Source organism: Ambystoma mexicanum, chromosome 9 (genome assembly GCF_040938575.1).
Source record: "Ambystoma mexicanum isolate Mex_15411 chromosome 9, UKY_AmexF1_1, whole genome shotgun sequence".
NCBI lineage: Eukaryota > Metazoa > Chordata > Amphibia > Caudata > Ambystomatidae > Ambystoma > Ambystoma mexicanum.
The window spans coordinates 990,925,378-990,949,943 of NC_090931.1; the positions used below are offsets into that span (position 1 = coordinate 990,925,378).

A 24,566-nucleotide genomic window follows, 5' to 3' on the forward strand; every position below is an offset into this window, starting at 1 on the left:
AGACTTTATAGCAAAGCATGAAAAGAGGGGAAAAAGAGAAAACAGCCCGTTCTCCTTCCTGCACTCCTACCACTGACCTATGCAATAGCTGCCATTTACTTTCAATGCCAACTTCTCTTTCTCTCTCTTGCTCTCTCTCTCTGCATCCAGTATAGTCCCCATTGGAGATCAGTTTATGCCATGCAATGTATCGCTCCTTATGTCTCTCCATTCGCGGAGGACGCAGGTTGATGGTGCTCATAATTGATATTGATATTGATATTTTATTTCTATCGCGCTCATACACAAGTGTTTCAGAGCGCGAAAATATCATTTTACATTTGTCCCCAGTCCATGCTACTACTCGCCTCTGTATCTGCTGAGGTTTGATCCCTAAGTAATTCCATCTCTGCCATCCCCCATCGATATACATCTTTTAGCCACAATTGAATCGATGGACCCTTCAGGTTTTTCCAAGAGATTGCAATTCTACGTTTAGCTAGTATGAGTAGAAAAGTCGCCTTTTTCCTCCTGGATTTTTTTCATTTCCCCCCGGGTAGTATCCCTCACAAACACATTTCAGGTGTGCACAAATATTTACTGTTGGGTCAGGTGTTAGTCTTGTTCACAACCTCTTCCCAAAATACTCAAATGATCTGATTCTCCCAGGTCATATGCCAGAAACCTGCCATGGCTCCCTTACATCTTGGGCAAGTGTGAGGGTGGTGTGGGTTGATCGCGTGAAGTCTGGATGGTGTCATGTATACTCCGTGGATAAAATTATATTGTATGAGTCTGAACCTGGCGTTTCTTCATACCTTACGGGTTTGTTCCCATATTTTAACCCACTGTTCATCAGGTATCTCCCTCCTAATATCTCGTTCCCATTTTGTTTTTATTGCTAGTTCCGGGAGTTTCTTCCTTTCGCTAATCTGTTGGTAAAGGTGTGATATGAGAAAGCCCTTTGATAGGGTTGAGTGGGATTTTTTATTTGAATCATTCCAATGGGATGGTCTGGGCCTGAATTTTATATCCTTTGGTAAATTATTATATTCGAATCTTAGGACATCAGTTTTTTATAAATTAACAGTTTTCCCCATATTTTACATTAAATGGCGGCCCTCGCCAGGGGAGCCCATATCACCTATACTTTGCATTCTCTCTTTTGAGCTCCTGCTAGTGCTTATTAGAAGGTGTCCCTCCGACGCAGGTGTAATATGCAGAAACCTAGATGTTAAAGTTACTGCCTATGCGGACGACATGCTAATGTTCATAAAAAACCCAAGTAATAACCTTAAGAATCTACTAGCAATTATTCAACTATTCTCTGATGTATCAAGATATAAGCTTAATATAGAAAAGTCTGACATATTACGCTTATGGTGGAGTAAGGAGTCGGACAAAGGGCTGGCATGTTTCAACCACACTTTATTTTAGAAATAAAGAAAATAACCTACCTCTCCCTATCTCTAAAGGGTTATCCCTACCTGAACAAACATCAACTCGGGTGCTCGTCGCCAGGATGTCCAAATGAAAAGTGTCCGTCCTCTGTCCAAAAACCTACTCTAACCATACCATTAATCTACAAAGGGTTCAGCATCCAAATGAAACTAATACCAGGACAATGACCCCCTTCTCCTGTTGAACTGGCTCAGTCTTTATCTCTTTTGCACTACTCTTTTGCTCTAGCTTCTGCTTCAACAATGATAGTACAGGCAGGAGAATTACTCTCTTCACCTGACCAACCATGTACAGCCTTGAGGAATGTCTTGGGATAGTCTTTGGCAATAGTCCTCAAATGTCTCTTTACTACTTCCCAAGGGCTTCTGAAAGCTTGCTTTACAATTCCAGCAATTCTTCCATGTTTTATGACGTTATGAAGATTACCTCCAGACAGCTCTTGTTGTCTAATACCCTCTGTGATCCTACTTGGATTATCCTGTGACGAGGGAGATTCCTCCCAATGCACTCTTGGCGATTAATCCAGAGATTCCTTTGATTCTTGTTTCTTTAAATTATCACCACTGTGACAAGGGAGACTACTCCAGAGGCTGTCTTGTCTCTTGGTTCTCAGGGTATCACTACAATGATGAGTAAGATTACTAACAAGGCTCACTTGACTCTTGGTTCTCTGGGTATTACTACTGTGACGAGGGAGATTACTCCTGAGGCTCTCTTGATTCTTGAACTGCCGCAAACCCCTCCCGGGCCTCCTGCTGTTCCTGTTACCTGTAACATGTCAGGACTGCATTGTAGGTTCTTATTGGGGCAATGGACTTATTCCTTCACTCTGCTCACACTTTGTCCTTGCTGCTCTGCAGAGACTTGGGCCACATGCCTCCTGTGCAGTTGCAGGACCGCACAGTTCACCTCCCTGAGGTCACGCCACTGCAGGCTCCTCTCTCCTTCCTTCCAAGGGTCAGAAGCTTGGCTTCCACAGCAGTGCTCCACGGACCGTCCTTGGATATCCCTTCCACCGGGGTCAGCGTTCGTGCAGCTTTATGTTCCCACGTTCAAACTTCCCGGGCTGGGCTGGCTTCACATCGGCTGCTCTCTCTATTCCTCAGTCCTTTCTTGATCTTTATTTCCTGTGGCCTGATCCTCGCCAGCTTAAGGTCAAAGTCCTTCTTTACTGTTGTTGAACTAATCTTTATGCCTCCCTGGGGCACCTCTTCCCAGTACCATGCTAAGGCCTCCTGTTATTACTCTGCAGGTTTCTTTGGCTCTTCTTGATCTAGGTTATATTACTTTGTGAATCAAAGACTGGAGAGACATTACCATAACAGACAGTAGTGTTGTCAGGGATTCCTGGCAGGTATTTCATCCCAAAGGAAAAGGGACTAGGAAGTCCCTTCACGGAACGGGAGTCCTTATCCCCAGGAGCAGAGTCTCTCCCTTTGAGGTCCTGCTTTCTGCCACTGCTAGGAGGACTAGAGCCTCACCTTCCTAGCCTCTCAGGGAAGGTCTACCCACTGGGGAGGAGAAGTGACAAGATCCTGTGAATTGTCACAACCCCTAAACTCATTGTGTCTCAAACATGAATAAGAATTCTCAGGCATTAAATGGTGTCAAAGTCATATTAAATATTTGGGCATTTTGACTTCCTCCTCTTTTGAAAAATCCATCTAAATAAATGTTAATACTTTATTGAAATGCATTAAATACTCAATTGCCTCTTGGTCTCCCCTATATATAGCCTGGTGGGGCAAACCCGAAACCATGAAAATTATGCTACCTCCTGTTATTTCTTTTTTGTACCTGCAATGCTAGCTCTTCCACTGCCATCTTCCTTTTTTTTAAAGATATCAATACTATTTTATGTAACTTCCTATTGGGAGCAAAAAAAATAAATAAGAATCTCCCTGACTAAATTATATAGCTCTCGAGAGAATGGGAGAGTCAGATTTCCTCACTTCAGATGTTATCATAAAGCATTTATACTCAAACAGGCTCAATTCTGGTTTTCCAGTGACATTTCTGTTGACATTCCTCTTTGGCTACTGGTTGAAAGGACAACTGCTCAGCAAATATCGGTTAATGATCTTGTATTCATTTTCAATAAATCTTTTATGGTTACTCGAAACCGATCCGATTATCGATGACGATACTCAAATAATTTCTGTTCTCACATATTGATAACCCATCTAACTCCCTTTCCCATTATCTGTAACAGCAAAATCCTAGTGAGGGGTAGAGCCCTCCTCAGGAAATATTGGCAAATAAAGGGCATCAAGTATATTTATAAGGTTTTTAAAGGTCACAGTCCCCCCTCTTTTAAAATGTTTAGGCTAAGATGTGCCCTCTTGCAGTCTAACCTTCACCAATATTGTAAGCTTGTAAATAAATGTACTGATATTCTTTTGTTAATGGAAAATAATGAATGAATCCCTGAGCAGTCCAAACTAAAATGTCTTGAATCTATAACAGCATTTAGAACTTCACATTTCTATTGGCTAACTGTAACTAACAGAGTATAGGATATTAAGTGGCCAATTGAAGTATAATGGGAACATGATTGCCATTGTGATGAATGGTCTGTCACCTGGAAGAAAGTTAGGCAAGTGTCTACATCAGCTAGTGTAACTCAAACAATATATTTCTTTTATTTATTTTTTTAATCTGGACATTAGTATGGGCCCATTTAAATCAGATATTTAATGTTGATGCTCCCCTTTATCGTTTCCAATGTTTTATTAGGAAGCTTGTCTTTTAATTCTATGGTTATTGATCATTCATGGAATAATATTGGCAATATCCATAGAATGGAAAGATGTATTGCTAGTAATCCATCTGCATTTGCTAAATATGAATCAAAATTGCATTTGTTCATTAACTGCTTAACAAATAACTAGGATGTTGCTTTTGTTCCATTTTCCTGCCCACTTTTCACAATGTGATTGTAAGAATATTTGTTTAAACTAACATAATGAAGTAATATCCCTATGCTGCTCAGATTTCTTTTTTTTTATACCCCCAGTATGTACTGACTTTTTCCCATGTCTGTTTTCGTTTACCCTTGTTTGTTTTTGTTTCTATAGACATGTATTTTAAAAGATATTTGTCTATATTTTCTCTATTATCTTATTACAATTTCTTGAATTGGCTAGGTCCTCAATTTATGAATTGAATCGAAATGTGATGTTTATGGATCTTCTTATTGTAATTGCTCAAAAGTATTTATTTATTGATTCTGTCTAAATGTATCTTCATTCGTATTTGTATACCTATTAAGACCTTTCGTTGAATTGTATGATCGAATTATCCTATGAGATGTTTATTACAATAATAAAATCAGTTAACAAAAAATAACCCAATTTGGCGAAACAGAACAGAGGAGAGACTGCAAACTCCTTTAGAAAAGAAACAGAGAGACATGGCTGGATCCCCAGGACTGCAGTACATGAACTATATACTTGGCCCTGTGAAAATAGGCAAAGACCTATTATGAGAGACACCCGGGTGGGGGTCAGAAGCCAGCTGCCATCATTTCCATTGGGCAATGCCCAAATGTCTTGTTAATTTGTGTTTGTGTTTCCTTTGAAGTAGTAGGGAAAGAAACTTGGTTAGAATAGGTTTCTGGACAGAGGACTTCACTTACGTTTGACCATCCTGACACCCTGACGAGCACCAGTTTGACTTTCTTTTGTATAGAAAAAGGCATAGTATCAAAGATTTAGGGAAAGATTAGGTCTTTTTAATTTGAAAAGAGAATACAACTGATGCAAATCATGCCTTCTTGTCTGTCTCCTGATCCTCACTTACCACAGTGTCCATCGTTCTAAGAAAATGACTCTTTCCTGGCCTTCCCAGTAAGGGAATATTGTGTCATGTAGTCTCTACCTATTACCTATTATACACGAGTCGATTAACCTGAGGATGATATGAACAGATGACTGAACAAATGAAACACTTCTTGTGAAGTTCCATTTGGCACCCACTTAGCACTCTTATTGCGAGAGACAGAAAGTTATTACTGCTTTGTCAAACATATAATAGCCATGAAAAAGAATTTGATCGATAGTCTCGATAGAATTTGATAATCAGGTCTGCTCCTCGTGTGAGTGTTAAGTCTGCTCTCATTACCAGCACTTGACACCTGATGTTTGCACTTACCCCTGCACTTGCAACCTGCTGGCCGTACTTTTACTTATTGTTATTTATTTTCTTATCCCATGCACTGTACTGTTCTCTCTCCCTTTCCGCCGCGCTTCTCCTCCTTCCCCTTTTCATGCACTTGCACAATCTTAATGACACCTGGCCTAGTAGGATCGTTGTCTGTCTTCCCTCTGTTCCCCCTCCCTTGCCTCGTCGTGCCTTGAAACACTTGTGTATAGGCGAGTTATAAATGCCATATCATATCATTTCATATCATTCCTGTGCAGGTCAGAGTTAGATAGGCTCATTAATCAATATCAAGAACCACGCTTCCCATCTGACCCATACGTCAGCTACCCCCATCACTTGCAGCAGAGATCGAAATCAGGATTTGATGAGCAGGAGACGAAAGCAGCATCTGGCTATGTGCTATCACCCAGTAAGCAGAAGCTACCACTGCAGAATGAGGAGCTAGTGCACCTCAAGGCTGAACCCAACTTCCACATGAGGTGCACGTTATAAGCTTTTGTCCATTTTATATAACACTTCATGCTTTAAATGAATGCTCCTTTATACACATTCCCAAATACACAGAGTTAATGTCACATAACTATGTTTGTATCTGACTAGATAGCCTGGAGAGTTAAGAGTTGTTCCTAGTAGCTGTTGGTGTCAGGCTAATCTTGCTGCAATAGACTACAAGCAGGTTCCAAAGAGCTTTGAGCTCAAGTCAGTTTTGAACTCTGTTGGAGGACAGACTCAGTCAGTATGTGACACCAAGAATCTCCCAAATTCTGGACAGAACATTACTGTTACCAGGCGGCAACAATACAAGTTGTAAGCTACTAGCCAGCCATAAAAAAGTCACTTGCCACCTCAATTCTATACATACACACAGCACACCATTTTTACTCGCCAAGAGTCAAATATCACAAGCCAATGTCCAGTGGCGAGTACAGATTTTTGCACCCAGACTGTTGCCCTCATATTGTTGCCCCCCTTCCATAGATGAATGAAGTTGTGGCGCAGTCTACGCAGTACACTTTCCCCAATCAAGAAGGAGCATCCTTGTTCTCCGGGAAGCTGTAAAACCCGTTTTTGTGTGAAGTGTTTGTCAGTGGGACTGAACCCTCAAACTTATTCATTTGTGTTCAAACCATCAACTCTTAACTGTCTTTAACCTAGTACAGAATGTGCTTACTGGGATTGGCTGCAAGTCTAAGAATGTTCTGTTACACCAATTGCATTCAGCAACTCAGTTCATGTCTGCTTGGAAGCATTGCAGTAATGTAGTGATATTACATTTTGGCATTGAGCTTTAGATTGCACAAGCCATGAAAAGGTTATGTTATGCTAGGGAGTGTTTTATAATCTAATTGCAATACTTCATCTGAGTTTGCATCCTTATCAAAGCTAGGAGTGGAGTTCAGCAGACGAGAATGCTTTTGAGCTTCTTCCTGAGGTGCAGTGAGCTGTTTGGAAGTATCTGGGTGCATCCTTTCCAGCTGGGAATGTGACCCTAGAAAGAGGATCTCAATTTGGTCTGCATGAACACTTGTTTTTTTCATTTGCAGATCCTCTGATGGTTCTGGCTATGCTTTCTCCAGGACACAGTTTGTAATGTGTCCTCAGGACGGTTTTGTATTTTTTGGCCTCTGTAAGTTCCCTTTTAGTTGTACTATCCCAAGTGTATTAGCGGTCTCTTGGCAGTCGAGCGTGTCACAATGATTCTTACTCGCCAGATGCAGAAGTATAAGTGTGTCACTCCCAATTTCACATGTTTTTTATTGATTGGCACCAAATTGACAAGCTCTGTTTACATCTTCTGAGTAATTTGTTTAGTGTATAACAGCACACACATGCTTTTGTGTAGGATAGCGGATCTCATTACCCAGAGCAGATGGGTACATTCGGGCCATTCCTTACCGCTGTTCTAAACTCTTTCCTCTCTGGAGGGTCAGAAGAATGACACGGCCACAGTGTTGACATTTCAATTTGGATGTTTATTAAATGATAACAAAATACCTAACTTTCCCTATTGCTATGTGAGTGTTCCTTGTCCTTATACATAACTTCAGTGCTCGTCTGTCATCAGAAAGTCACAAAACACAAAAATATCTGTTGTCCAAAAACTAATCCTAACTGACCCTACCACTGTTCTAACACAAATAAGATCAGGAGGATGTCTCTCTTTTCCTCAATTGTCTTTTCCCTCAAGATGTTCTCCTTGGCTTCAAGCTTCTTATTAGTAGGTACATTTCGAATGGTCTCTTATCACCTTCTGTATAAGTTCAATAGTCTCTTATCACCCTCTGTATAAGTTCTTGTAACTCTTTCATAAGCTCTGTGGGGTTTGTAAAGGTGAAGAAGTAAGACTCTGGCACAGAGCGGTCATAGTGTTCGCTATTCACTTTTATTCAAGGATCAAAAAGGAAAAGAAAACCCTAACTCACCCTAGCTCTAAGAGGGGTTTCCCTACCTCAACTGAAATAACTAGTGTCAGAATGTCCAAATCAAAAGTCCCAATGTCCACTGTCAAAATCCTTAATCTGTCCCTTACACTCCAAGCTAACTAAATCAAAGGATATGTCTTCTTGGCCCAGAGGGGCGATTCCCTTTCCCCTGGACAAAAGGCACTTCTTGTCTTAATAGGTTTTTCCAATTATGGTTTCAGCCAACCCTTGGCAGTTGGGGAAATATCTTGCTCTCTCCCCAGCCTTCCTCAGGCTCGAAAAGTAGTTATTTGGGGTCCCAGGCCCTAGTTGGCAGCATTGGCTTCCTCGCAACATATACTGCGCTGAAGAAGAACAGCCTGGATGCTTCCAAGCTGAAATGGGTCGCTGACCCTGGTGGGCAGACCTGGTTTGCTCTTGCCAGGTACTGCGACAAAGAAGAATAGCCTGGACACACTTTCCAAGCGGAAGGGGGTCATGGAAAAGGGGTCATTGACTCGGATGTGCAGACTTGGTTCCCTCTGAGTAGGTATTGCGATGAGGACGATTGGCCTGGACTCACTTTCCAAGCTTAATGGGGTCCTTAACCCTGGAGTGTAGTCCATGGTCTCCCTCACCAGGTACTGCAACAAAGAAGATTAGCCTGAATACACTTCTCAGGCTCTAGTGGGTGATACAGGCTTGGTTCACTAACCTGCCAAGCACTGTACAAACTGTCCATCAAGTTATAGTTCTCTTTATTTACGTGCAACCACCAGACTCACAATTCCAACCTCAGTTTTCCCTGCGGTGGGCTTGGTTCACTCTCATGTCAAGTCGCAGTAAAACTCTGTGTACTTCTCTGCTTTACTCCGACTGTGTTAGGGTCCCAGACCCTTCTTTGCCAGCCTTCGATTCATACCACGACCTCCTTGTGCCTTCACCTCTTTCTCAACTACCTGCATACCTTGTGGTGTGTTCTGCGTGGTTGTCTGCTCCCTTGAGGTAGATGGGCTCATTAGCGGGGCTCTGGTACCTTCCTGGATCTTCCCTTCCTCTGCAGCCCTGCATTCTTGCTTCCTTCTGGGACATCACGTTCTCAGACCTCCACAATCCCCGGGTCTCTGGGATCTTTGTCTGCCTATGGGCTGTGCGGTACTTGCATCCTGAACCGGCCTCAGACTCTCTCTCCTTCCTCTTTAAATCCCGGTCAGCACCCGTCTGCATGTCGGGCTCCTCCTGGCTCTCACAAATCCTCCAGGGAGGGCTTGACAACCTGTCAAGTCCTTCTTTGGTTTTTATCTGGCTTCTTCCAATCAAAGGATGTGAATTATTATACTGTTATAAGTGGTTCCAATGGTTATTCAATATTGCTCCACACCTCCTCCTCGTCTCAGTACTAAGTGAGTGCTGTTTTGGAAACTCCCTAGGAATCTTCCTAGTCACAGTACTCTCTACATGGACTGCTTTAGAAAAGCACATAGGGTATATGGGTAGGAGTGAAGAGGAATGAGGTGAAGAAAGAGTGGGGTAACTGTGGGAAGAGAAACTACGGTCATGGGATTCGCCTGATGTGGTCATCACTGGCCCCAAAGGGAGTTTCCCCTTCCCTGGGATCCACCTGGTGACTACCACCCCCACGGGGATAATCGGCTTGCAGCCTCAACACCATGGCCTCATGGTAAGGGGCTCCCCCCTCTGAGCAGTGACGACATCCTCGGATTCGTCACAGGTTCTCCCGTCTTTGAGGATGGTTTTCCATGAATCCCTTTTGTCTCTCTCTCTCTCTCTTATCTTTTCCTCCACAATGAAGTGCGTTTTGTACTTTGGGAAGAAAACTAAAGGATGGGTGTACCCCATAACTCACAGACACCTTGGGTCAATGGAGCAAAAAAACAAGCAGGTGGTGTCTCACGAGAGAGAAACAAAATGTACTATTATTTTGTTTCAATACAGAATTTATTCATGCTGTTTTTTTATGTGGAAAAAATATATATATATGAGAGGCTAATATCCATCCACAACATTTTCGATCCTGAATATCATCCAATTTATTTTTTAATGATCAACATACTTAAGCGGATAAAATCCAATACACAATATACAAGTATAAAAAGAATGACCATAGTCAATCGTTGTGCAAAAACAGCAATGCATTGCAACAAAGAGAACATCAAATGTACATGTCTCAGTTTATATACAAGATGATTGATTATCCATCTCTTTTGTGTAAAATACAACATAATGGTACAATACAACCCAAACCAGGAACACTTACAGATCCTACCAATTAGTCCTCATTTTCAACCATTTTAAATCATACAATATATCTATGGTAAATGTCGGCCATATATCTATTTGGTTTAATGTCAAACCATCCATAGTTGACAAAAAAGTCTATGAGGTGGTTAGAAGAGCCTGAAACCTTTTATTCTAAAGTCCCCTGTTGTATGATTATTTCAAAAACCATCCTTAAAAAATAGTTTTGATGGAAAATAAGCAAATTTAATAAAGATTATCCGTCTTCCTCAGGATGTAACGTGCCTTTCTGCTTCATCCCTTGTTGCGCCTCTAGGTAGAGGTGGTTGCTCATGGGGGAGTTTGTGATTCTGTCTCCCTTTGTCGAATGATCTAAACAAAAATACAAACAACAACTAAAATCACCCTCTAGTGCAAAGAGGGGAGTATTGAAGAGTGAAAGAGAATAGATGGAGGATAGAGTGTGCATTACCACTTCAATATCACAGAATGAATTATGTGCCTCCCATGTAAGAAGCCTGTTGTAACTTCAAGGAAGAAAAATTAATTACCTCCTATCAATTAAGGATGTGGATAGTCGCCATCTTCATCTTAATAAGTTAGCGGAGCGAAAAACACATCTACTGCAACAACAAAACAGTCGACCGAGGTAAATGCCTTCCTGTTGCACTGTTGTCTAACATTTGAATGCATGTCCAACTCGCAAAACATATCTTGGCATTGGAGTCCCCATCTCAGCTCCAAAACATGACAAGTCGCCAAATCACAGATGTAGCGGACCATAAACTGAAGCTGTCAGCATCAAACTGCTCAATGCCATCTATGAGAAAAAGCAGAGCACTCTGTAAATACTCTGAGCTGCTCGCTAATGGATATTGCGAGGTATGTTCCCAAACGTGTCAGTACCGGCCCCCTATGTATGCATAGCTTACTGTTTTTACATTAGCGCTTGCTATCAGATGGCATACCATTTTTGCTAGTGGGGCCCGTGTAAATCCGAAAACGTGAGCTAACATACACGTTCTGGGGTAGCTATTTAAGCGATCTACTCCAACACGGACGCCTCTCATTTACGTCACAGCCTCACAATGAAGAGGCCGGTGCTATATTGGAACATGGTTGTGCACTAGACTTCATATGAAACCATCCATTCTGTATACAAAAATAAATCAGATGTTCACTTAAATTTTGCCCCAATTAAAAAAATGGAAAAGATGGTCCGAACAGTCCTGAAATATAAATGCGGAAAATCATTTTGTACTTTGGTAGCATATATTTCCTAAGCTGTGGTATGCTCTCTTGATAGTTAAGAGTTATGGTTCCCTCTCCCCCGGGGTGGTTTATTTAGCTTATCTTTACTCTTGTGTGCCTTTATTGCCCTCCCTTCGTCGAATTCTCCTTTTTGTTTACAGTCTCTGCCTAGTAACATATATAGTACTCTCCCCCTCTTCCCAGGGTATTTGTATATCAGTCCTACGGATATGTCTTCCAGCATTTATTGTGATTCACTCATTATTAAAGTTCCACTTCCTCGACTTCAATGTTACTGTCTCATCAATCCTACTGTGATGAGATCCTGCTATTCCAGCATTATCACCCTGCTGCATCCCGGTTCTCCCATTTTCCCCATTACATTGTATTCTGTTGGGTGAACGTCTCCAGGGCCTCTCTTCTCTCTGGGTATTGTATTGTATTGTATGAGGTTTTATAAAGCGTAGCAAAGACCTGGGGGTATCAAGGAGCTGGGGGAAAAAAACACTGGAGAGCAGAGAAGAGCAACACACATTAAAACAGAAACGTTTTTAGCTGCTTGCGGAAAATGGATGAAGCGTGAATGCTTCTGATATGCAAAGGGAGAGCATTCCACAGAGTCGGGCAAGTGCAGACAAAGATCTGCCTCCTGCCCGAGAGCGTTGAAAGCGGGGGACAGTCAACAGAAACTGATTAGCCGAGCAAGGAAATCTCTTGGGTTGGTAAAGAGACTGCTTTGACTGCAGGAACTTAGTGCTCATGGAGTGTATAGCACGATGGACTGTACATAATACCTTAAACTTCACTCGGGTTCTGACGGGTAGCCAGTGAAGACGCTAAAGGAGGTCCTGAGAATCGGATAGTCTGTGGGCACTTAGAGCCAACCTAGCTGCCACATTCTGGAGGGTCTGGAGTTGTTGAAGCAGTGCTTCTAGGTGACCAAGATAGATGCCATTGCAATAGTCAATTGCATCCTTAATGTAGGCAGTGACGATTTTGCTCCTTGCCTCATTGGGAAGACACGGGAGCACCGTCTGCAAAACCCTAAGTTTCACAAAGCCACCCCGGGAGACCGCTGAGATTTGCGCCTCTCTAGAGCCTGAAGTCATGATCTGAATTCCAAGGCTCTTAACTACAGTAGAGGGTTTAGGACAGGGTCCCAGGCAGACAGACCAATAATCAGAAATACAGCTATTGGGTGCCTGACCAATCACCAGTACCTCAGTCTTTTCCCCATTCAGCTCAAGCCAATTTTCTGTCATTCACTGACACACTACTGAGAGGCAGGTTCTCAAGAGTTCGAAAGGAATTTCCTTAGGGGCATTAAGACGAAAGAAGATCTGAGTGTCGTCTGCATACATAAAGAAGTGCACACCAAGACTAGCAATAAGCCTAGCAAGAGCAACCACGTATAAATTAAAAAGCAGATGGGAGAAAGATGAACCTTGAGGGACTCCACAAAATCTAGCAATAAGCCTAGCAAGGGCAACCATGTATAAATTAAAAAGCAGATGGGAGAGTGATGAACCTTGGGGGACTTCACAATCAACCACCATAGAGTGCGGTCGGATAAAAAGGATGAAAACCATTTCAGGGGCACTCCTGAGACATCAGCATCCAATAGGCGCTGTAACAGTCTCAGATGGTCAATGGTATCAAAGGCCGCGGAGAGATTGAGTAAGATAAGACCACTCGTCCCTCCACGGTCATGTGCCAGTGCAATGTCACTGTGGAGTGCAATCATTAGTGATTCTGTACCCATCCCGGGTCGAAAGTCGGCCTGGAAAGGATGAAGAATATTATTGGCCTCGAAGTAGGTTGCTAGCTGAGGAGTGATAATCGATTCCAACAGCTTAGTCATGGTGGGAAGAATCGCGATAGGGTGGTAATTTTCTGCCGCTGCAGGGTCAAGGTGTGACTTCTTAATAAGTGGGGAGACTGCAGCATGCTTGAGAGGAGGGTCAATGAATCCGATGGTGCATGAGTATTGGAGCGCCTCAGTAAGCAACGGAACCAAATTCGAGGACAGATCCTGCAGAATGTACAAAGCGATGGGATCCGCAGGAGAAGCAGATTTGAGCTTCAAAAGCACGTCTGTTACTGTACTTTCCGTAATAGTAACAAAGTTAAATGTACTGTCAACCGGTCAATTCAAATATTTAGCCGTTTCAAAAAGAATAGCTCTCTCAGCGCATATCTTATCTCTTATAATGAAAATTTGGTTTTGGAAAAAAGAAGCAATAGGTTTGCAGTGAGATTGTGTGCGGATGGCCATAGAAGGAACTTGGACAGGAATAGACAGCTCTTTAGCGACCGCAAAGAGCTCTTTAGAAGAGCATGAGGCCTTAAGGATACGGTCGGCATAGTGCTGAGTTTTATCTGTTTTGATAGAACATTGATAGTGATTCCTAGCTTGTATATATGCCAACTTGGTATGTGAGTCAGATAGTAAGCGCCATTTCCACTCCAAGCGACAGCACTTCTGTTTCAGTAACCTCAGTTCCGAAGAATACCAAGGATCTGAGGGCGCATTGTGTGTAGGAAGCAGCTGAGGGTTGTTAAAGCATTGGTGGTGTGCTTAAAAGCCGTAACTAGGGCGTTAAGATATTCAAGCCCTTATTTGTATTCTGTTGGGTAGTTACAATAAAAGCATGGAAAATAGTCTCAATAGGGACCTTGGACCAACGCTGTTGAAATTTCATCGGTAGAGGGGGCTTAGTTTTAGTGAAGATATAAGGAAAAGCAAAGGGAATCAGGAAATGATTGGACCAAAGCATGGGCAAAGAGTTAAAAACCTGTAGGGATATTTGAAAAAATCAGATCGAGCTGATTACCACCAATGTGAGTGGGGTTTTGGTTACAGAGAGAGAAGCCATAATCTGCAAGGAAGCAACAAGGCTCTGCGCATGAGGATCAGAAGGCTGCAGTGAATGAAGGTTAAAATCCCCCAACGGCACTATGTTAGGGTAAGTAAGGGCAAGATCTGTAATAACTTGCGTAAAGTCAGCCACAAACTGATTGGTAACATAGCCCGGGGAGGTGGTACACAGCAAGGAAATAAACAACACATTCTGGGGAGGCCTGCAGTATAGTGAGAAGCAAATAACAAGGAAGGTTGCGCTCAAAAGGTACGGATTTGTAGTTATAAGATTTCTCAACTACTAGCGCAACACCACCTCCGGTCTTGGTGGGTGGTCGATCTAATTTCACTATATCACAATTAGCTGGCAAAAGCTGAACTCTGTCCGGGCCAGAGTATACATTGAACCAGGTTTCGGTAATGCAAAATATTTTGGGAACATTTGTTTCTAAAATATATCTAAGATCATCCCTGTGCGCAACCGCAGAATGGGCATTGATCAGGAGAGCTTTTAATACAGAAAGTGGGCCAATAGTCTTATGCGAAACAGGAGGAACAGTAGCAATTTGATGTGAAAATCTGTGGGGCCAGGACAGGTTAGCAGGTGCCAAAGCCGTATGTTTGTTGCGTGAGTAAGAAATAAAAACTTGGGAAGAATCAATACCTGCATTATCGGGAGCCCAGATCCCGGACTTGTCATGGACGGGCAGAAACGGGTTGCCTTAAGCGTGCCATTGGCGCTCTGATGGTGCACCCGCTGCGCCCATCCATTGCGTGGACATTCTCTCCAGCACATAAGTGTTGGAGGGAGATGAAAATGAGGCAGAGAGCCGCCGCCTACTGAAGATAGAAAGAGGACTTGCCAGAGTCCGAGGGGATCCGGCAAGCAATATATTTAAGATCAGCAAGTGTTACGGGTGAGCTGAAACTGCACCAGTCAGTGGCGGAGGAAGCCCATTAACAACGTAATTAAAACCACATATACACAATGTCTTCTGAGCATTTAAAAACACTGTATAAAAACTGAGGGGTCTGATCGGTTTCTTGTTTTCTCAACACCCTCATCTTCTCCGGTGTCCCGCTCTCTGCGCTCTCTCTCCGTGCGATTTGGTTACGATGCGGGTATCCTGCCGGTTTGCTGCTTTTGCAGCATAGTGGTTTCGGCATTGTTCTGTGGGCACACTGCCCACCATGAAGTCTTTGTTGTCACGCCACTACCGTCTGTTCCTCAGTTTCTCCCTCTGTGTGGACGGTGTGCATCTGGCGCTTTGCTCTCGCTCCAAGAACAGTTTCCAAACTCACGGGCACCGCAGCTCTCAGTGATTCCTCTCCTCTCGTGTTACACTGCCCGGGGGCCTCCGCTGCTTGCCTCAGCTCGCTTTGGCATGTCCTCCTTTTCCAGTCTCCTCATCCCAGTTAAACGTAGATTTCTGTATAAAGAGATGGACCATCTTTCTTGCTTATAACAGTATATTTTAGTTTTCTCATCAACCAAGTCTCTGTATTGTATACTATTCTTTGCATCTGATATTCCGATGTATGGCAGCACGGGGTATGACTAAGGGAGCTCCTCACAGGAATAGGAGTCCTTTTCTCCAAAGGGGGAATCTCTCACAGTGATGTCCCACTTTCCTCGACCCGTAGGGAAGGTGTTGTGGAGTGGACTCTCCTCTCTATCCTCACAGGGGGGCTCCTCCTTGGGGAGAAGGGATGCATTCTTTCGATTCATCACACTTCCGATTCGTGAACGGTAGTGTTTTTTTCTGTATAGTACCTTGTCTTTTTAATGCTTCCTCATAGATAAGCGAGGTGTGACTGGTTACATAAGTGGTTATAACCTTTGGAAGACTTTCATGCACCCCATCATGCCTTTCTGGCTGTTGTGAAGTCTCTCCTGCCACTGGTGAGAGATAGCCTTTTCTCTGTACAGTACTTTGGCCCGCAATACTGTCACCATAGACAAGTGAAGAGTGACCGGTCGCCTCAGTAGTTATAACTTGGGTCAACCCCTGTGCATCCCACCCAGCCTTTCTGGCAGGCCTGAACATTCCCAATTTCATAGTTGAAACATAGATCTTTCTTTTTACATGATTCTTGGCTCTTAGGTAGCCTCTCCAAGGGCAAGAGAGGAATGCAAAGTCACATCAGCAGTTACGTCCTCAATAAGACCTGTATGCTGCCCATCTGTGCCTTCTACAGTTCTGGACTTTCTCCTGTCTTCGGAGGAGGGTGTTTCTTTCTGTATAGAGTCCCTAACTCTACAATACTGTCCCCATGGATACAGGAGAAATGAGAGCCCCTATATGGGTGTCATCATTCATTTGTGGCTCTTCTGAACTTTATTGTTGCATTGAGGAGAGGGTGGGCTTCATCGCTCTTTAATATTGTTTACTTTCATCGTCATAGGCAAGTAAGAAATGACAAGGAACACTAGTGGTTATAGCCTCAAGAAGACTTCTATGTATGCAAGCAGGCCTTTTTAGCTGTTCTGATGTTTCGATTTGCTCTGGTAAGAGGTAGCATGTTCTCTGTGCATGGCTCTTCGATACTGCTGCCATAGATGAGGAATGGCAAGTCACTTTAGTATTTATGACCATGGAAGGCTAATTTGCCTCCCATTAGTACTGTTCCCAACTTTCCCATTGCACCGGTGAGTGAATAGATTGTTCTCTGTGCACAATACTTGGCTCTTAAGAGCCCTCTTCACAGTGAAACAAAGAATGGCTCGCCCGTATGTATATCCTCACGAAGACCTCTGTCCATCCCCATCTGTCCTTTCTAGCTGTGTATTGATGACTCATGGAGCATTTCCCTATACAGGATCCTTGGATATGTTCTCCTCATAGTGTAGGAAGGAATGGGACGTCAGGTCAGAATGTAAAGGCTGTTCTGAACCATGCAATGCCTTTGCTGAGAAGTAGCGCCTTATCTGCAAAGTGTCCTTCCTCGTGGATGCCATCCACATAGAGCAGAATGATGCTTTAAAGCACGTCAGTGTCATTAGAAAAAGTGAATACCCATCCACACCCCAGTTAACATCATCTGTAAGTGTTTAACGTTCATGTACTGTCTCACTTTAATCATATGTTCTATCAATGCTTTTGTCTGATTTTAATCTGGGTGTGAAACTGATCTCTGCTTGCATCAAGCATAAAAAGGTGTCCGATTAAATCGAAATATGACATAGTGCAAGCATTTGTGTCTCCTCTTTAGAAATGGACTTCTGTTCTGAGGAAAGTGAGGAATATGTAATGCATGTGTGCTCTTTGCCCACTACCTAAATGTTTGCTAGCTTGCTGCCACCCTGGCCCTCCGTTCAAACTGCATTGCTGATCTCATCCTTTGTTGACAGCTGTTCACTCTCACTTCTACCTTTCATGTTCTATGAAGAAACCAGTCGCGCTGTCCAAATTCCCACACTATCAGTTTGTGGTACTTGATATCTATTAACGTACACCAGCGAGCACGTACATTTCAATATATTGACGCTGCAAAGTATTTATATCATGCATTTCCCCAAAGGTGTTGATGATGACATTTAACAAAGAGAGCTCAAGATAGTATTACCATCTTGGGGCCCAAAATGTTTGGTGTGTGAAAGCAACATCACGTCTGTTAGACACTATAAGACAAAATAATCATACATCGTGTAAGAATAGGTTTATAAAACTTGAGTAAATTACTCCCTTTGCTGAACACTCATTTCCTTGAAAGTCTTTTAAAGTTAGTCACTTTCTAAACAATGCAGTAACATTTGACCGGGGTCTGATGCTTTGTGTGTACACACGATCTTTAAAGGTATCTAGACTGAAGTGAAGTCTGTGTAGTGTACTCATTTGTGTGCAGTTTATGCTGCTGTGACAGATCTTAGATCAGTGTTGCCATTTAGTGGAGGACAATAAATTGCCTGTTCTGTTTTAAGTTTTGTGGAAAGCAAAGTTTGACACAAACTAATTCACTGTGTATTTTGTTTCTTACATTACCAGTTGTGATAACATCCGATGGAGTGTTAAAGGTAGGATGCAACTCCACATTATCTGCAACATTTTTTGATTGGTGTTTCATCTCAGGGAATCGAGACATCTTTGGTTTGTTCTGATTTCCAGATCTGTGACTTCGGTGCCTCAAGGTTCCACTCCCATACTACACACATGTCGTTAGTGGGCACTTTCCCGTGGATGGCCCCTGAAGTGATCCAGAGTCTTCCAGTGTCTGAGACATGCGACACATATTCCTATGGTGTGGTAAGTCCGAAAAATGTATTTATATCCGCAAACAATGACCATAGCCTTATATATCAAGAGAGATAGTAGCAATATTTGTTTTGGAGATTTGGTGGTAATGAAAAAATACTTTAATAGTGGTTACATTACATAGACCATGTGGCGACAAGGAATGACGAGACTGACCAAGTGGTGCAGTGAGGATTGCTATAAACCTTTATTCAAAAGAAAAATAAACCTATCTATTCTTAACTCTAATGGGATTTCCCTACCTAAAGTAAAGAAGCTCAGGTGATCGTCAGGAAGTCAGTGAAAGTCCAATCAAAAGGCCCCATCCCATTTAAAAGGCTCCTATGCTATCCCTGTCACTAGAATAAACAATAATAAAGTTCGGGCTCTGCTCGTTACCTAGTAGAATGTCTCCCTTCTCCTGGATGTAAAGTGTCTCAAAGACGGCAAGTTTTCTCAAAATAAATGTTCCAGGCTTTTTGTAACCCACAAACAAAACAAAACAGTTCTGCAGGATCCTTGAGGGTCAAGGAGAATTACTCCCTTCTCCTAACTGGTTCCCCAATGTTCCTTATAGTGTTCAGTGAAGAGAGGTTTCCACACATTCGACTTTCTTGCTATTGTTTTTTTTCCGCCCCCCACTGGGACGACAGAGATGCTCCCTGAGTCCCTCTCGACTCTCCAGCATCACATTTTTCAGGAACTGGCCAGGGGATTGTGGATCAAAGTGATTCACTACTTTTTTGGTTTCTTCACATTTGCAGCCTCAAGTATTTGTGATTCCCCGGATGCTATCAGGCTACTTTCTAAAAGGAAGGGCCTGATTCACTGTTTTTCAAAAGAGAAGACACCAACAAAGACAAAGGTTTTCTTCTTATTTCAAAAGGGAGTGTTGACCCAGTGGATTGAAAGGACTGGACTCTTGACAGGATCTGGTGTTGACCAATTGTACGTTTGGAATAGCCTTTTGATAGAGGGTGATTGGTGTTTGCTCTGAAGAAAAGCCCTAGATGATTCTGGGATGTGTGCAGGAGGACTTCTATTTCCCACATGCTTTAGGATGTTACGTCTTTGTCAACGATTGTCCTCGAAAGTCCCCTCAAGATCTCTGTTCTTGCCAATGATGCTCCAGAAGATCCCTGGAAGGGTTTCTGTTCATTCAGCAGAGTTAGAGAAGACAACCCCTTGAATAACGTTACAGGCTAGTTCCTCTCCATGATTTCCTCCCACACATTACCACCCCTAGAGCGACTATTGGTTAGCATCTGCACCTCCTTAGCCACATGTAAAGGTTCTCCCCCTGGGGGGAAGTGACGCTATCTGAAGGATCGTCACAACAAACGGAGTTAATACATTTAAAGTGGTTCTATTTTGTAGTATTTAAATAACATGGCGCAAGAGTGAAACTTTGGAATGCTCTACCACCTGCCTTGAGAGCTGAACAATCTTACTGGGCCTTCTGTAAACTTTGGAAAACCTGGTTTTTCACCACAGAAGGCAGTTCCTCAGATGCTCTACCCAACACCTCACTGACAATTCTTAAACCCTGTCTCTGTAACCTGTAATGCAACAGCGCCTTGATGCCTGTGGGCTTAGTGTGCTTGTTAAATGTAAAAATGAATAAACAAGCATTTTAATTGTCAACTTGGTTGAACTGAAACATGGTCAACATTAGCATGCAATAGGTGCCATGTAAAACTAAATGGTTTGTTTTTAGAAAATCACAGCATTTTCTCATGTTTAGCGTTCTCTTTCATGTTTTACATGGCACATTGCCTGAAATTGCATTGTGTTTCTATATGTGCTTTTGAAGAAACAATGTTCGGAAGGCAATCAATACCAGTAGTTATTGACAGCACTCTAAACATTCTGATTGGCTTAGAGGAGGTCACTAACAATCTCCATGTGCTAAAGAGCTTAAATGAACTCTTTCTTAAAAAAGGCTTTGGGCCTCATTATGACGTGGGCGGTAAGGGATATCGGGCACCGGTAAGGAGACCGGTGCCGGTAATCCCTTACTGCCCAATTCTGAGGTCCCTTAGCGGGAACCGCAAGGGACGTGTGGTCAGACCACATGTCCTTTACGGGTCCCGTTAGGGGACCAGGGCGCTAATTACGGGCCTGCTATTTGCGGGGCTCAATGGGAATGGGGGCTCAATGGGAATGGGGAATGGCATTTGGAATGGGGACTTCCCGGGTCCGCCTAGGGCGGAATGTCCCGGTAAGTCCCCACTCCACCAGATCGGACCCGGACACGTTTTTGGAGGCAGCCATACCTCCAAAGTCGTAATGAGGCCCTTTGTCTTAAGTTGATGCAGACTCTGGTATCTTACAGCAAGTGGAGAATGACAGTTCCAACGAACATACTAAGATGCAACTTGGCATCATTACTACCTGTGCTTATGTAGTCATTGGGCCTCATTAGGAGTGTGGTGGTATCCTGCCGGTAAATCTGATGGCATGCCACCAAACAGTAATACCATTTCTGCCACTTGGTCTGCCGTAATTACCGTCAGATTACAAGTGGCAGGAAGGGTGGGAATTCCCCATTGGACTCCATGGGGGGATTGCCGGTCTTACCGGCACTCGTAATACCGGTGTCAGTAACACTGGCATTTGTTGATGGTGGCGGTAAATCCGGCCACCTCGCCCACCAAACTTGGAGTGTGCCGGTGTGATAACGTGCCAGTATGCAGTAATACAGCACGTTATTACTGCACCGGCACACTCATAATGAGGCCCATTATCAGTCAGCTCCTTATGCCTGCAAATGTATCAATAATTAGATCTGATAAGATACTCAAGAGAAAATTAAAAGAATGGATACTTATGAAAGGAAGTAGAGGGAGTTAAATTAAAATAATTAGAAAGCATAATAACTGAGTTTTGTAACAGTTTTGATTCTGTGGACTTCCAGGCAGAGAATCAGGCACTTTTGTACCTTCGGGGATATAGCAGGATGTAGAATCTCTGGCAACTGTAGAGAATAATAAAGAGACCCTTCTAGGATGCAAATGGTTAAAGAATGCAGCTCGGGTGGCATGGGAAAGCCCATCGCTTTTGGATCCTGACTGTGGAGGTCGATATGCGAGGGAGGATCACCTGGGTGGAGGGAACTTGAGGAGTGGGGAGAGGACGTCCTTAGGTGAAACACAATATTGCCCATTTCCTTTTCATATTGAACTCTCCATCCCACAAACCCTCCTAGGCTATTGTCAGCCCTTTCCCTATCTTTCCCCTAAAACATTCCCCAAGAATCAACAGTACTCTACTGGGAAAAGGAAGAGATCGACTAGAGCGAGACATCCTCAGTCTAGTAGTGCATACACATACATGCCTCAACTGGGTACTGAGACGATGGAAGAGGACAGCAAGAGTAAGTCAGGACTACTGCTTCAGCAGTGAGCAGTCTAGTCCTTGCTTGTCCAATCAGGGTGGCGTGAACTTTAAAAGGCAGAAGCCTTGTAGAAACGGATGCAGAGTCAGAGTGGCTGAAGCCAGCTGGGAGAGCTGGAGCCACAAGCGGCTGTGAGCACGCAGATGAGCGGATTGCAGGAGTCCCGAGGAGTACAGAGCTGGGGCAGCCAAAGGAGGATTCAGAGCGAAATGGAGGTCCAGGCTGGGCTGCTGAGGTGAAGCAGACGAGAGCCATTCCGCTGACAGCCTGCCAGTCGGGGGAAAGCAAAGCTGCCAAATGCCAGCACACCACGAAGGCGAGCCGCTGCAGAGAGAAGCTGAGCCGTGGCAGGCAGATACTGCCATATGCAGAGTCCAGTGAGTTTGCCTAGAGAAGGGGGCCCGAGCATGGTAAAGGGCGCAGTTGAGCCCGAATGATTTGTTAAGTACTTTTGAATACCGAAGGAAATGAGAACCATTATAAATACATTTGAATGCCAAATGAAGCAATTACAATTACTTTTGAATAATGAATGAAATGAGAATCATTATAAGTACTTTTTAATACCGAAAAAAGCAATTACGAGTCCTTTTGAATGCTGAATGAATTGAGAACCACTTCAGGTACTTTTGAATACCGAACGAAACGAAAGCCATAATACTGAACAGAGTGAAAGCAAGTTTTGAGCGCTCGTGAATATTGAATGGAGTGAGAGAAAGGTGGTGAATTGGGGTGATACCACAAACAGTATTATCTGAGAAACCAAGTATTATGATAAAACCAATAGAATTCAAGGAATTGCACTGTTTGAGAAAACGGGCATTGGCAACAGCCAAAAGAGTTCAAGGAACTGTATGTTATGAGGAAACCTGTATTGGCAAGAACCAGAAGAAAAAAGAAAGCGTAACAAGTGCATGGTGGCTACAGTGTCAGGAGAGTCTGACACAGACGAATACAGCAAGAATCCCTGTCAATTGGAAGCAATGGCACATTGTTCATGGAAAGCAGTCAAGAAGGGGTATTGTTTGCGTGTCTTGTGATGGGTGGACTGTGTTGTCCGACAACTGCGCCTAGACCGAGGGCTGTATGTGGAAAAGCCACTGAAAGCCTCCATAAAGAAGCTTGTGTGATTTTGAAGTCAAGAATCAGAACTACCTATGTGAATTAAGGAATGGTGCCAATATTTGAAGAGCCGGGAAGTGTCCCAAGGAACTGTTGTTTTCTTTTGTTGAAAATCTGGAAGATTTGAACTCTTGGGGAAGGGAATCCCGATACCTTGTAAACTGTTTTGAACCTGGCGAATGGGAAGCTGATTACAAGCCAAGAGCTGGAAGAAGCACTGAACTTTATTTTGACACTACTCATTTTGATGCTGACATGCCTACACATTGTATACAGTTAGTTGTGAGGACAAGTATAGGTGTTGGACACAGACAGAGATTTGATTTGGACTTCCTGACGCGGACTATCCTTAGTTTTCATTAGGTAGGGAAATCCCACCTTGGCAAAGGACAAGTTAGGCGTTACTTCATCCTGCCTTTTAAGTTAATACAACTTTTTAGAACCAAACTTGAACCTGATGTCTGTGTCTAATTCATGATGCCTTCACAGAAGCAAATATTATGCTGCATCTTTCTTTATTGAAGCTTGGAGCATCTCCACCAACACAAAAAGAGACTACATGTCCCAAAGTAACTTGACAGAAACTGTAGTCTTAGAACCAAAACGTGTGATCTTCCATTTAACCAATAGAATGACCTTGCCAACCCTACTCAAACTGAGACTGCCTCTTTCTGAGATTGAGAACAAACATGCCCAGGGCTTAACCAAATGTTGAAACACCACTCAAAGGATCAGGCCATTGCTCATGTTGAATTTATATCAGAACCTGCAAGGCACGAAGAGAAAAGATATCTCAAAATTCTGTGTAGGATGTAAATGCAAACAACTCTACATCCGATTAGCGCAGTAAATATTCAATGATCTCCTGATAATTCAAATCTTCCTTGCCTACAAATCTTTATACACCTTCACATTGATGCACAAAGTGCAGCATTGTTTGATTGAATAAAACTTGCCTCCTAGACTTTAATGTAATCAAGACATTATTACATGAATGTATAGAAAATCAGCATTCTATGTCGTAGACTAGAGACTTTGTAATAAGCTTGTTCAAAGCTTACCCCCAATGCGGCCACCCTTTAAAACGGTGTGAACTAGAACTATTTGAATGTAGAGTTTCCTGTACCAGTCAGCTGCTTGTAGAATATCTTCCAAGTGTGGCCGAGCATAAGTGGCGACTGGTGGATTTTTAATTGAAGGTGCATACATATTTCCCACTAATCTCTGGGAGTGACCGAGCGTAGCGAGAGATCCCGAACCAACCAAGAGTGTTTGGCAGGTTCTCCCCAGAGAATTTTGTATTTTTGTAACTATAGGTTAAAGTGGTGTATTATACAGCACATTTTCTGTGAAAAATAGGGTGGGTACAGAGCCAGACAGCTTGCAATCTGTTTTGTAAGGTAAGTCTCGAAAAAATCGATAGGTGAAAGTTGCCAATA

General features: G+C 43.1%; 1 protein-coding gene across 4 annotated transcripts in view; it reads left to right on the forward strand.

Moving 5' to 3' along the window:
- MAP3K20 (mitogen-activated protein kinase kinase kinase 20) overlaps window positions 1-24,566 on the forward strand; it is a 1,515,864-nt gene that overhangs the window by 577,603 nt on the left and 913,695 nt on the right. For all 4 annotated transcript variants that reach the window (XM_069616229.1, XM_069616231.1, XM_069616232.1 and 1 more), the window contains exons 6-7: window positions 18,363-18,391; window positions 18,483-18,620. In XM_069616229.1, coding sequence (XP_069472330.1) covers window positions 18,363-18,391; window positions 18,483-18,620 — 167 coding nt within the window. The remainder of the gene's footprint in view (window positions 1-18,362; window positions 18,392-18,482; window positions 18,621-24,566) is intronic.